Here is a 14,014-nt window from a genome sequence, read left to right on the forward strand (position 1 = left end):
ATTTCAAATTTAAAAGTTAAAAAAAATATTTTATGTATCCACTTTGTTACTATTGAACTTCTCTACTCTAACTCTATTCTTATTCTCAATGTTTATCTCATTAAAACCAAACAACTATGAAATGTTATTCATTAGAGTTAGTTGTCAATGCTGTCACAAGAGATCACCAAGTGATCTCACACGAAAGGATAATGATTGTATAGATTTATTTCGTTGTCACTCTGACATTACTAATCAATCAAATATTCCACAATATAGGGTTATCACTGACAAATAACTTGTGTGTTTAGTTTCGCTTATTGTTTCTAAAAATTTTAGTTTAGAAAATTATTATATTAAGATACATTTAGCATTTATGATATTTGAATATTTATTTTTTTTTTATCTATGTTTATACCTTGTTCGGCAACTACATATTGAATTTTTGTATTATTATGCTAATTATGTGAAGTTATATAAACATATTTTTCTTTATAAATATTTTTTTATCAAACAAGCGCGAGTAATGGGTACAAGATGGGTATACGGGTACCTAGAAGGTACGGGTACGAGAATTAATATTTATACCCACGGGTATGTGTATTTTTTTAAAACACGAGTATGAGGATGGTTAATATAGTACCCTACCCATATCCTACCTATTGCCATCCCTTTGCTGACATCAAATCTTTTTATAAAGCTTCAAAGTTTTGTAAGGCACTTCCATTCTTCATTCCTTACATTTTCAATAATGGCCAAAATATTTTTGTTTCAACTTTTGAATTTTTAGTGTACCTTTTAAATCCTTTCTTCTTTATAACGACATTTTTTAATTTCTATAATAAGACTTATTCACTTAATAAGATATTCTCCTTTTACTCAAATAATAAAATTAGTTTATCTATTTACTCGATTTTTTATTGTAAATATATAAAGGCTAAAATTCTTTATATTATCTGATAAGAAAATAAATAAAGAGAGACAAACTGTGAATATTTAATTTTATTTAGGTTTAATTTTACCTAATTTAAACTAAAATTTAAATCAATTAATTCATCTAAGTTAAATACAATTATATATATATATATATATATATATATATATATGCATGCAAATGTATGCAGATACACTTGTATGCTTACATGTATGTATGCATGTGAACATGTGAAATTTGATCACTCAAATAAAAATTAGTTCTAACTATAGAAATTAATTAAAAAATAAAAACAAAAGATAACATTTCATCTTTAAAAAGATATAGTAGATAATAAATAAGATATATACAAGTATACTGAATATCTAAAAGTGAGATAAAATAAAACAAACTTCAGTGAAGATAAAAAAAAAAAACTCTTTTAAATTAAAGATTAAAACAAAATAAAAGTAAATAATTACAATAAAATTTCTTAAAATGATTAAAATCCTCTTCTAATAAATAAGCTAAAATAATTCAACAATAAATAATTACATTTTTTTATCTTAATAAAAAAAGATGCATGGTAAAATAATAAATAAAAAAATTCTTAAAGATCAAATTAAATATTTATAAAATAAATAAATTCTTATTCATTTGGCTAGAATCATGCTGAACATTCTTCCAATTGAGGTTCACTTAGATAATTTTTTTAGAAGTTCATATATAAAAATAAATTTATACAAAAAATGAATAAAAATTCTTTTATAAATTAAAGATAATTTATATTTCTCTATTTTTAAGAAATTCTTTCAATTGTATAAATTAGATGAAATTTGAAAGGCCAACCAATTTACCACAAAAAATCCAAATTTTCATATTTTGTTGTGAACTTTATTAGAAGTACAGTGCTGATCAATTGTTTTATTTTGATTGCATAAATATGCTTACAGATCTAACGGACCACATTTGAGATCAAATAGAAGTGAACAAAATTGACTTTATAATATTTTTATTACCAATGAAATTGCGTTGTAGGAGTTATTAAATCTTGGTTTATGTAGCAAAACTTTGAAGTGAAAGAGAACCATAAGAACCTTGTCCTTAATTTAGCAAGATAAGATCTCTATGCTTTTTGAACAAGGACAAGGAAACATATAAAAGACAAATGAACGTAATCTTCATCTACCATAGAAATATTAATGACCAATATATGTAATTGATCATTAGATGAAGTTTGTTAAGCAATATTCAATAAAAGAGTTTAAGATAAATTTACTTTTTGTCCTCAAATATAGTAATGTCACATTCTATTTTTAATGATTCAATATTTTTTTATGTACATTGCAGAAAGAAAGTGAGATTAATATAAAAAAGACAAAAAGAGTTACCTGCCAATATATGTAGTTAGTTAAGGGATATGTCTAGCTAGAATAAGATTTAATATGTATTGATGCATTTTAAATATCTTAGCATATAATGATATCACTTTAAGAATTTTTGCAAAAAGAATATTAATATGCAGTTTTTGGAATGCTTCCAAAATTTTTGAGAATTTTTCTCATTTTTCTTCTTCCTTTACCTTTGAGGAAATGACACTTGTGAGTTAAGGTAAATGTTAGAGGTGTGTTACCTACTTTTTTTAAAAAGTAATTAATAATTATTATGTTATTTTAAGAAAAAATAAGTGTTTGTTTATTACTTTTTTAAAATTATTTTATTTAAAATTATATTTTAAATATTAAAAATATATTTAAAAAATTAAAATTCAATCAATTCTATCAAATTAAATTATTTTACTTTAAAAATAAATTCTATTAAATTAAAATGAGACAAAACTTAAATATTTATTAATTTTTTTTTAAGTTTGTAAGTTACGTATTTGTATTTCCGAATTTAACAATATTAAATATCATATGTATATGTATGATTTTTATGGTGTTGCATTTATTTTTTAACATATAAAATTTTATTTAAACAAATAATTTTGAGTAGTTTGATAACAACAAATAACTTAATAAATTTAACTAACGTTGTTAACTTTGTATTTTTATTGTGATTTTAAAAATATTTATTGATCATGTGATATTTTTGAAATAATTATATAAAAATAAATAAATAATAATAATAATACAAAAATATTAAAATAAAAAAATTTTATGGTTAATACTTAAATAATATTATAAAATATTAAATAATATGATAAGACTTTATTTATAAAATTATATGAATAAAAAATATTACTATGATTCGATAATTATCAATAATATAAAAAAATAGATAAATATATATATTATTATATTTAATATTATTTAATAATAATAATTTATTCTAAAAGTTTAATATTATACAAATTTAATTATTTTTTGATCTATTTTTAAACACTTTGATTTGTCTATGTATTTATAGTAATAAATATTATATAGAATAAATATTTTTAATAAATTATAATAACTTTTAAAAGTAATTGACATATGGATAAATTCTAACCTACTTAAACAGTCTTTTAACCTTATATACTTTTCACATGATGAACTTTTTAACCTTAATTCGCATGAATTAGGATTAAATTAGTTAGATTAACCTATTTAACCGTTCTAACTTTCTTATTTATCAACTTTTTTAATTCTTCCTCTTTTCAAAGACTCTTTTATTAATTTATGACTTCTTGTTCCTTCTTCTATAGTTTCTTCATATTTTGCAATATTTTTCAGTTTTCATTCTTCTCATCAATCTCTTTCTATTTTTGAGTTTTCACTATTTTTTCACTTTTTGTAGTGATTACTTTGCAATATTTTTCTGTTGTATAGACTTGCTTCCCAACAAGGTTTCTTTCATAATTTTCAACAAGATAATCAGATAATTGCACTATACATTCAATTGCAGCTACACAATTTTAAAAGTTTTCTTGAGTGATTTAAATAAATTGACAAAATAATTTTTAAGTTTGCAGAGGTACCTTGTTGTGGTGAGAAATTAATAAGACCCTTTCAACCATTAATAAAATGAAAATAAAATTAAGAATAGAAAACACGTATTACAAGATATTGTAGAAAACAAAATAAAATTAAAATGCTCAAACTAGAAATTTTTTTAAGTTTCTTAATATTGAAAATACAATTTCACGAACAGTATTAAAATTTGATGCAATTATTTATTTATCTATTTATAGATGTAAACGCTACTAGTAAGTACACTAATCATTTTATAGAGTATAAATAAAATCGATTCTATTAGAATTGAGCTAAAGTACCAAAACTTTTTCTTTGTATTTGTATTGGAGCTTATCATGTAAAAGAATGACATGATTTATAAAAAATAAAGAAAAATATAATAAATATTTTTAATATTTTATAAATGAGCAAAACAAATTCAAACACAATACAAAATTTAACAAAAATTTAATAGACAAAAGTGATTAGGATTTGATTCACTTCTTTTTTCCTCTCCAATATTAAAAATTATCCCATCTACTTTACTTCTCATATAATAAATGTTAAGTTCTTTAAGTTTGATTTAACTCTAATTCTTTAGATGAATTCTATGCAATTAACTAAAATTTCCTATTTACCTAGACTAGCTTGATTAACACATACATTATATTTCAAGAACTTAAAAAAGCTTCTTAATCATTGAGCAAATTCCTTAACATCTTAACAACTATGGTGAATTATTAAGATCAAACTCAACAATCAATTTTCTACTTAAAAAAATCAAGTTTAACATCGTTCTAAAGTTTATGAAACCAAAGAATGTATTAAAAGCAGAAATACCCACTTAATTTAAACTTCTAAATCATATTAGTTTACAAACTATCAACGTCGTGCACGGGTATAACACTATTTACTCGTTAAAAAGGATATATATTACAAACAGAGATTCCATCCAAGAATGCAGAAGTCTCAAAAAGGACACCAAAATTTATTTAGCATCTTTTCTTTAAACTAATGTTGTAATGATCTATATCACTTTTTTATTAATAAATACAAATGGGTTACACTTGATTTTAAACCCAAGTTAATATCATTTGCAGTTATAGTCAGCAAGCAACGCTTCTGCACTAAATTTGACTTCCAATCAGCCCTCGCCACAGGGGGAAACAAGATCCAATGCAAGCGCAATAGCTATAATAAGTTAACAGTTCATATTATGCATCCGCCCCAATTAAGAATAATAAAAATTCATACACACACTTTTTTAAACACATTTTATTTTTTACAAAATTGAAGTATAATACTAAAAGCATTATTCTTCAATCACAATTAAAGTTTCATCGTGATAATGTGTGTATGCAGATCTTTAATGTTTCAAATTACTGAGGCAAAACTCTAATTCTAATTAAAAAATAACATCAATAATATCTACTACACTGCACCTAAATTTTATCTTTTTATTATTGATCCATTTTTCATAAGTTAAAATACATGTCTCATAAATTAATTGCTTTTTAAATGTTTCTTTGACTTCTTAAAAAATAAACTAATAATATGAAATGTGTTTCTATCATTCTTCTTAATGGATAATATAATGTGTGGAAGGAGACCGGACAAAATAGATGAAATTTTTAAGGTTTTGTGGAGTAAGTCACACAAGTCAGTATACAGTTATACGAACCTTCACATAGAGTTTAGAATATAAACTTAAAAAAGTTCTCAAACCAAAGCAGTTTTCCTTTTCTTTCTGTCATCCATTTTACAAATGGACTTGCCAAGAGAAACAGAACAAGATGGGAGACTAAACAAGGCATAGAGTGCACCATATCACTGATCTCACCACTGTAATCAACTGAGCCAAGAATGAATTGCCTTCAATACAGCATCATAAGTTGGATGAAATAACGTCCTTCGTCTTCACCTGCAATATATGAACCTTATATGAGACTCGAGAGAAATTCAACTAAACCTTACTATATGTAAGACATGCTATCAGCACATTTTTTTGCACACACTCTTGAACACATTCTTTGTGATTGGTCTATTTTTTAAAAAGTCATCAAAGCACTTACCTCATAAATTGATCCTTTTTTAAAAAATTACATTGACTTTTTAAAAAAATAACCAATTACAAGAAGTGTGTTGAGAGTACGCTTTAAAGAGTGTGTTACTAGACTTCATATCTTCTAGTACCTAACTGTTGCTGTATGGCTGAGGGAAGTGTTATTTAACAGCCCCATTAGGATCCCTCTCTTTACCAAAGTAACCTCCTTCCTTTTTTCCATTTGCTTGTGAATGGTACAGTGCTGAAAGACCATTTCCGTCATGGAAACCAATATTGAAACTATGCATCCTGTGCATGTCTTGAACTATGCACTGTGATGCATGTGATGAGCCTAGATTCTCATTGTTGGTAAGAAAATGTTGAGTGGCAGGTGAATTTGTTGAAGGGTTTGCACCAATACTGTTGTCTTTATCTAAAGTGGTATTAGAGTTGTTATTTTCGAGCTTCTTTGTATTAAGAAAGCGACCACCGTTACCTCTTGCCCTTCTCATAGCATGTAGGTGACGGGATTCATGAAGATATGGCTGAAAGAAATGAATGAGAAAACTATGACTATGATCAACTCTACACAAATGGAAAGAAATGAGATAAAATTGTATGAATACAATACATTCACACAAGCACCTTAGCAATAACAAATGGGAGTCATGATTTTGGTAGTTATTGATTTTTTACCTATTACCTGACCTTAACAATTGCTTAGAGTTTTCAACTCACAGTATTTCATTTTAAAACTTAACAATGAAATGTTTAATCTAACCATCCATCGCATGCCTCCTCTAAAACCCTTGATTGTAAAACTAGAAGATAAAAAATCAAAATTTACTTCCAAAGCAATTTTGGCCCAAAAATATAACTTGGGAGTTACTTTTAGTTGCCAATTAACTATAACCATAATTTTATAGTGATGTAGTTGTTCATTTGGCTTCTCTTTCATATATGCCTTTTAAAGGGTTGTTATTCTATCAGACATCATAAATATTTGTCGACCTTGTCACATTAGATAATGTTTTCTGAGTTTATATTGAAGGTAGTCTCCAGAGGTTTACATATTTTCTCTTTTTTTTTTTTTTTCAAATATTTTCATTCTTTAATTATCACTTCGTTTTCTACTAAAACAAATCTTGGCATCTAAAGCGATATCTATCTACATCAAATTTCCACCTCAGAAATAATATATCATGTCCAATTGTCGATACTGAAAAATGTTTCAAATTTGAGAATTTGAAAGACATTGACTTGAAATCTGATGCCTGCTCCCTCACAGAAAAACAGGCAAACCAGGAAATGGAATTAGTATTCCATTGTTTTTTAAATCAGATGACTACAAGAACCAGACTTATAGAATGAAAAATAATCAAAGAAATGGAGGAGCATAAGAAGACCTAACATCTGTAACTCAGCATATAATCTAAGGTAAATAATTATCATTTGCCAAAATTTATGTTTGACACTTGGAAAGTCAAGTAGATTATTATTACAAGAATGACATACAAAAGAAATAGAAATACGAAGCACGAGAAATGTAATAAACTATCATTCTATTACTTTATCTATGAGATTTTAACTTATTTTTCTTCTATTAGAATTGTTTGTTTTACCCCTTGAACTGGTCTAATTTCTTTTGATTTTATTGTAAGAAGAGATGATAGTGCAACTTGATTAAAATAGTCAAATCATAAAGAAAGTTGCCAAAAAGAACCAAAAATAGGCAAATTTTGATTTTGATTTGAATTTTGAGCTTTCATTTTGAATTTAGATTTTATCTTTTTGACGGAAGATTTTGGAACTGGTGACTAGAGCTCTCTTCGTCTCCTCCACACTCAAACCCTAAATCTTCTACCCAAAACTCTTCCATATTTTACATCCACACAATCTCTCTCCTTGATCTCGAGCGTTACCTCCACAAAATCTCCAAGAAGAGGTGTTCCTAGTGGTGTTCTCCAAAAGCAAATCAGCCACAAAGTTTTTCGTTTCTTTTCATTTAGGACTATGAATTTTCTCTATTTAGTTTCCTTTGTTTTTAATATTATAATTATTATATGTAACTACCACTCTTTGTCATGAAGATGCTTGTGATGTAACCCTTTTAAACTATAGTTTAATTTTATGATAATAATGTTAGTTGTTTCTTAAAGTTGTCTCTTTATTATTACTGTTCTTGAAATGGTCACTCAAAGATTAATCTTAATTAATCAATTAATAGACGATCATAACATTAATATGTTAACATAACTAAAAGATAATTTGAGTTTACGGGGTATGGAAATCAATCTATCATCTAAACTTCTAATCATTTAATTGAGATTTTAATTTTTTTTTTACCTATTATTGTCCATGATTATCAGGATAATATCTAAATAAGAAAAAACTGTCATTATTCTATGATTATTTAGTAGTGATAATAATAAATTAAATGGTTGGTAATTGCACTAATATAATAGATTAGTATTAAATTGAGATATATTTAGGTAGTCACAAGAAGAAACCAAAGACTAGACTTTCATCCATATAACTTTACTTTGTGATTTCTCTGTTTCTTTTTTTTTAAATCTCTCAAACTATCTTAATTCTTATTTTTTACATAAAAATTCTCAAACTATTGCATTCGCTTAACATTCAAGAACCATTAGTAATATGTACTCCTAAATATAGTCTTTGTGAAACACTTCATTTTATTACAATCAACTTATGCACTTGCTTGTATGTTGATAACTACTAAAATTCGCAACATAATGTTAGCAACACACTTTTTTCAACACGTTATCTACTATTGGGTGAAATTTGTGTAGGCTACTCTATTTACAAATAGGATTCATTAAATAGAGGGTAGGATAATGAAAGCCATAACATTGAATATATTGAACCAATCCAGAATAAGCTTTTCCTATCCAATATAAAGACTGTGAATGCATAAACTTCAATCTAGCAGTAACATTGTTTTAAGTAAATGAGTTCTACAGTTCTTTTTTCTTCATTTCTGTTTCATTCTAAATCCTTTTTATGATAGATCCCTTAGTTGTAACTTTATGTTGCCTTTCCTAAATAAGTTGGATATCAACCATACCTTTCTAGCTTTAATCACTTTCTTTTCAAGCTCAGCCTTTGCCCGAGACTGTCTTCGCCTCAAAATACCATGATACTGCTTTGCATTGACATATACAGGCTCCTCTTCCATTTCAAGTGGCAAAGGCATTCTAGCATGATGAATTCCGTATACCTGAGGGTTTATCTAGCATTATAACAATAACTGTAAGGACTAGCACAAGTAGTTTTGCATTTATTTGGTTCAACAAGAATATTATAAGTCATAAAAGCCTCAAAGGAAGAAAATGAAGGAAAAGGGATGTTGAATTTAAATTTAGATGCAAAAATTCACAGAAAGAAAGGCTTCCTTAAAGGAAGCACTACTCTCATAAAGATGACACTATGCATGGTTACTGTTACATGGATGTGAATGGTCTAGATTTACAGAATGTAATGGAAAACAAAAGGATCCATGACTTACAGCCAAAGGCCTTTCCAAGCTTATAGATATAATTGCAGATATGCTCAAATTACTTCAAACTGAACATGCGAAGACCCATTCTTCTTAGCTCTTCTAAAGTGCAGGGTTCACGTAGGATAAAGTAAAGAGTGATAGCTGTTACTTAAAAATCAACTATTGAGATTGCAATAAAATACAATATACGCATGCATGCACAAACAAAACAGAATATGAAAATTTTAAAATTTCCACCATCAATTTTTCAATCAAGGACTATCACTGCTTACCCTCCAAAGTGTACCCTACACTTTAGAAGAGCCAAATTCTCATTTACAAAATCTATATATCTATATCTATATATAATACATAAAATAGACTCCTCCCACAAACCTCCAAATGCAACACATATCAAGTATTGAAGAGGCATCATAAAGAAAAACCACTTCATAAGCCCCAAATACTTCATCGTGTCACATATTGAAATGACATCATCCCAAAAGAATCACTTTATATGCTGACATGGACACTATCTGATGCCACATCATAACATGGGTAGATGTGGCATACTCCACTGCTCAAGGGCATATAACAATGAAAAAAAAAAAAATTCAAATAAATTCTAACGTCAACCTCAATGAAAGTGAAAAACAAATCTATAGTATATGCACATTCAATTAATACACTAACGTCAGACATAAGATCTACAAAAGAAAAAAAAATATTATTACTTAATATTTAAATTTTTATTTTATTTTAAAAACCTAATTGCAAAGACTAGTATGCTAGTATCCCAATCTGATACTTTTATGAATATGGCTGTCACTATGTTTGGTAACTTCTGTTCAACTTTTTTATTTTTTTAATTTGCACTGTATGTATTTACAGAAGTATAACATAAAATTATAGTTGAAAACATTCAATTAATGCCATCATGGAAAAATATGCAAATAATTTTCTTTAAGTTCATATACCAAAGTAAAAATCAATTATACAATACATAACTCACATGTTCAATTCATAAAACTAAAATATATTACGTAAATATTTAAAAACTATATCCAAAAACAACTGCTATAAATATTAATATTCATACAATTAATGACACATGATAAAAAAAATTATGCAAATAATTTTTTTTCTAACCAAAATAATAAATTAATATATTACATGTTTATTCACTTTATTAAACTAATTCATAACTACAGAGTATCTACAAATTATATGCAGAATAATTATAAATATTAATAAACAACATCTGTCAGGGCTAAATGACAAATTAATCTTCTATGCCAACCTTTATCTGCCTGTTATAAATAATTATGTTTTAGTGTGTGCATATAAGCCTATTATATACATAGGTGCACAAAATATCTCTCCTAGACATCAAACAAAAGAAATAAACAATTTCTCTTTCCAGTGAAGCAAAGGAGGACCAGTTATGGACTACAGAATAAAAAACAGACTTGTTAAATGTATAGAAAATAAAAGATAGCATACCATAACTTGCTGCCCATAAGTAGTCAAGATTTGACCATACTGTGCATCTGAATAAGGAGATGTTAAAACCTGCATCACATATTGAGGAAGCTTAAAATCTTAATTTTTACACTCCAAAGGTATAGTATAAAGTGACAGATTCCATAACAACACCCCCTCCCCCTCCTCAAAAAAATAAAAATAGAGAAACAAAAGGAAAGAAAGTTGACATAATAGGGGGAGATTAATGAGTTATAAACTCAGAACTACATAATAAAGGGTCATGCAGTGTGTGACAAAAGTTCACCATGCCTACACATCTCAGAAAAATGTAACTCTAAATGTCTTACAACTGAATGACCAACAAATTCCATCTGGGAATTTGGACCAATGTGTTTGCCCACTGTAAATGGGGTTGAGGACATGGCATCCTTGATGCTTTGGTACTCTTTGGCAACTCCCCCACCTGAGACCAACAAGAAACTTTTCAGTTTATCATATTCATATATAATGCTTACGTATGTGAAGAGGCAAATTAAGTTAATGGTGAATTCTTAGTTCACCAATTAGAAGTCATTATTATAAATTCCTCACTTTGAACACAAATAGAATATCATTTTAAGAATATCTTCTTTCAAAAGTTACAGCTGTATATAAATTTCTATTTTCTTAACTGTGAGAATTAGCCCCTAATTTGAAATGTATGAGGATCATGCTAACAATAACATTGAATGAGTAAAACCCACAATTTTATATTTTATCAATTACGGAGAAAAGTCCTATTGATTTGATAAATTAGGATGGCTAAGTGCAATAAAACTGAAATTAAGTCAACCCAATCTGCTAAAACAGATGATAGAACAACTAACACAGGCACGCTGTTTAATTCAAATAGTTAGAACTTAGAATAACAAAAAGTACATACAAAAAGGAGAAAAGACAAAATTACATTATTATCAAGCAAAACTCTAATAAGATGCCAAATTACAGACACCTGACTTATCAGTTCCAGAGAGTGAAGGAGAAACCATAGGATGCCTTTGCCTATTGAAATCAACCCTCTCAGCCAAATCTTCATTGGTCTCGGACCCTGTGACACCATTCATGATTGAACCATTTAAGTGAACAGATGAAGGTGACTTGGAGGCATTTTCCCCGACTCCACGCCACCAAGGTTGATGATGAGAGTAAACGGAAGTTTGAAACTGAATCTGCTCTCCACGCCAGTCATCAGTGTCAGGTTTCCCTGGCATCTTTAGCACAACTTTTCTCTGAGACCAAACAAAGATAACATAAGAAAATTCCAAATCACACACAAGGACATAATCAAATTCCATTTTTTTATAAGGAAAAATGCTAAGGGTTGAATAGATCTCAATTTGTTAACTTGATAGCAAAGCTGGATAAGGGTAATGAAGTTGAAACTAAATTACGTGACACGAAAATGTTTCTATAAGTAGAAGGAAACCAAATTTACGACTTACCCTCCATTCATAATTCCAAAAAGACTTCAGCTTTATCTAGCTCTATGTTCTTGAGCTGAGAATTTGATTATTTAGCTACCACGAAACTCTATATTTTATGAAAAAAAAAAAAGTGGTGACTACCCCATTTCATCCCGGGACTGAAAACTCAACTCAAAACTCAAAATTGCTTTTCTCATGCTTTCCTCCCAACCAATTGAACCAAACACACATACTGAAAAGAAAATTCATATTTCTCACAAACAATTTTGAATCAAACAAACACAGAAACACCTTTTACAAAGTTATAGTCAAATTTGACTCAAAGCTAGAGATCTTGTGATTTAAGAGCATAAAGCCATGAGCTTTAGAGGGAACTCACTTTGGGAAAGCTTTCGATTTTCAGAACATGAATTGCATTGAGATGAGACCCATTTTCTCTCTTTCTCTTTCTATGGCTGCAACCTTAAGAGAGACATTGGACCATGATTCAGTGACGAGAATAACAAATAACTTTTACGAATAATAAGGATATAAAATAAGGTTTTTAGTTTATTTTTTGTATTGAGAAAATAAAAATATGAGAAATATATTTTATTTCTGCTTCACGCAAAGGTCATTGTCCATGTCCCATGTCTCCTCTTTGGAAGAAAACAAAAAATAAAATAAAATAAAATATGAAACCTGTATTACCTAATTACTTTTTTTAATAGAAAAACTGTATTACCTAATTACTTGAGTGTAATGTAAGAACAATGATGTGTTGACAAAAATGGCCCCTTACACCTCTTTTTCTTTATTATAGTGTGACCTAAGGAGAAACATTGTTGAAAAGTTTATCTAGCTTCATTCTTATGTCACCTAGCTCAACATAGAATATGTGCAATGCCAAAATGAAGGCCGTTGAAAAGAAATTATGTATTTATTAGATATGTAAAAAAATATTTACATTTATTAAAAAAAATAATGATCAAATGAAATGTAAATATTACTAATTTTACTTGCATAGTTTAAAAATGCAAAATGACAAGTACTTGACATAATAGGTCAAATTTAATAGGTGTATTTTTAATTTTAAAAATTACTTTTTTTTTATCCAAAGCTTTTTAAGCTATCTAATGAAAGTTAAGTATTTATAGGGCTACTTTTTTTCATATAATTTTTATTTTTCAAAATTTAAAAAATATTAGATTTTTTATAAAATTACAAGAATATAGAGTTTAAAAATTACTATTGGCAATTTTTTATGCAGTACAAAAATTTAAAGATAAAAAAGTAAAAAAGTGATAAAATTTCAAAAGTCGCCAATGGTGATTTAAAAAAAAAATCAAAAGTTACTAATGATGATTTTTAAAAAATATTTAAATATTTAAAAAATACATCAAAAGTTATCGGTAACAATTTTTGTCAAAAATTGCCAATAGTATTTTTAAAAAAAATCATATTTTTATAATTTTATAAAAAATCTCATATTTTTTGAATTTTAAAATAAAAAACTCATATATAAAAAATGTTCCTATTTATAGGCCTAGATGCCTTCTCTCTCTCTCCCACAACACCAAAAATGGAACTCAAATGCCATCAAACTTAAAATTCTTACTTTATCTATAATTTTATGGAAGTCAAAACTTGCCTATTGTCATTGCCTAAAGCCCTAAACTATAAACAATGACTTAACACATTTCACGGGTTTAGTCA

At 27.3% G+C, this 14,014-nt stretch overlaps 1 protein-coding gene across 3 annotated transcripts; it reads right to left on the reverse strand.

Annotated features, from left to right (window-relative positions):
• Nucleotides 1-5,421: 5,421 nt before the first annotated feature.
• On the reverse strand, nt 5,422-12,820 carry LOC113866400 (nuclear transcription factor Y subunit A-1-like). 3 transcript variants are annotated; one of them, XM_027501307.1, is made up of 7 exons: nt 12,699-12,820; nt 11,848-12,124; nt 11,204-11,319; nt 10,875-10,943; nt 8,958-9,122; nt 6,019-6,414; nt 5,422-5,746 (listed from the first exon to the last, which is right to left on the reverse strand). In XM_027501307.1, the coding sequence occupies exons 2-6, from the start codon at nt 12,104-12,106 to the stop codon at nt 6,049-6,051; spliced, it is 975 nt and encodes a 324-aa protein (XP_027357108.1). In that variant the 5' UTR covers nt 12,107-12,124; nt 12,699-12,820; the 3' UTR covers nt 5,422-5,746; nt 6,019-6,048. The 3 variants fall into 3 exon arrangements, with proteins under 3 accessions (XP_027357108.1, XP_027357107.1, XP_027357110.1); XM_027501306.1 differs by having other exon boundaries at nt 5,465-5,747; nt 6,064-6,414; nt 12,699-12,813; XM_027501309.1 differs by having other exon boundaries at nt 5,466-5,746; nt 6,024-6,414; nt 12,699-12,813.
• Nucleotides 12,821-14,014: the final 1,194 nt, after the last annotated feature.

The sequence above is a fragment of the Abrus precatorius genome, unplaced genomic scaffold (genome assembly GCF_003935025.1).
Source record: "Abrus precatorius isolate BTA unplaced genomic scaffold, Abrus_2018 Scaffold4, whole genome shotgun sequence".
In the NCBI taxonomy this organism is placed as follows: domain Eukaryota; kingdom Viridiplantae; phylum Streptophyta; class Magnoliopsida; order Fabales; family Fabaceae; genus Abrus; species Abrus precatorius.

Coding starts and splice junctions, on each gene's coding strand:
- LOC113866400 (XM_027501306.1), bottom strand. CDS start 12,106: ATGCCAGGGAAACCTGACACTGATGACTGGCGTGGAGAGCAGATTCAG. Junction 10,944..11,203: donor AATTTGTTGGTCATTCAGTT/GTAAGACATTTA, acceptor TATGTGATGCAG/GTTTTAACATCTCCTTATTC. Junction 5,748..6,063: donor GTAAAGAGAGGGATCCTAAT/GGGGCTGTTAAA, acceptor TCATATATTGCA/GGTGAAGACGAAGGACGTTA.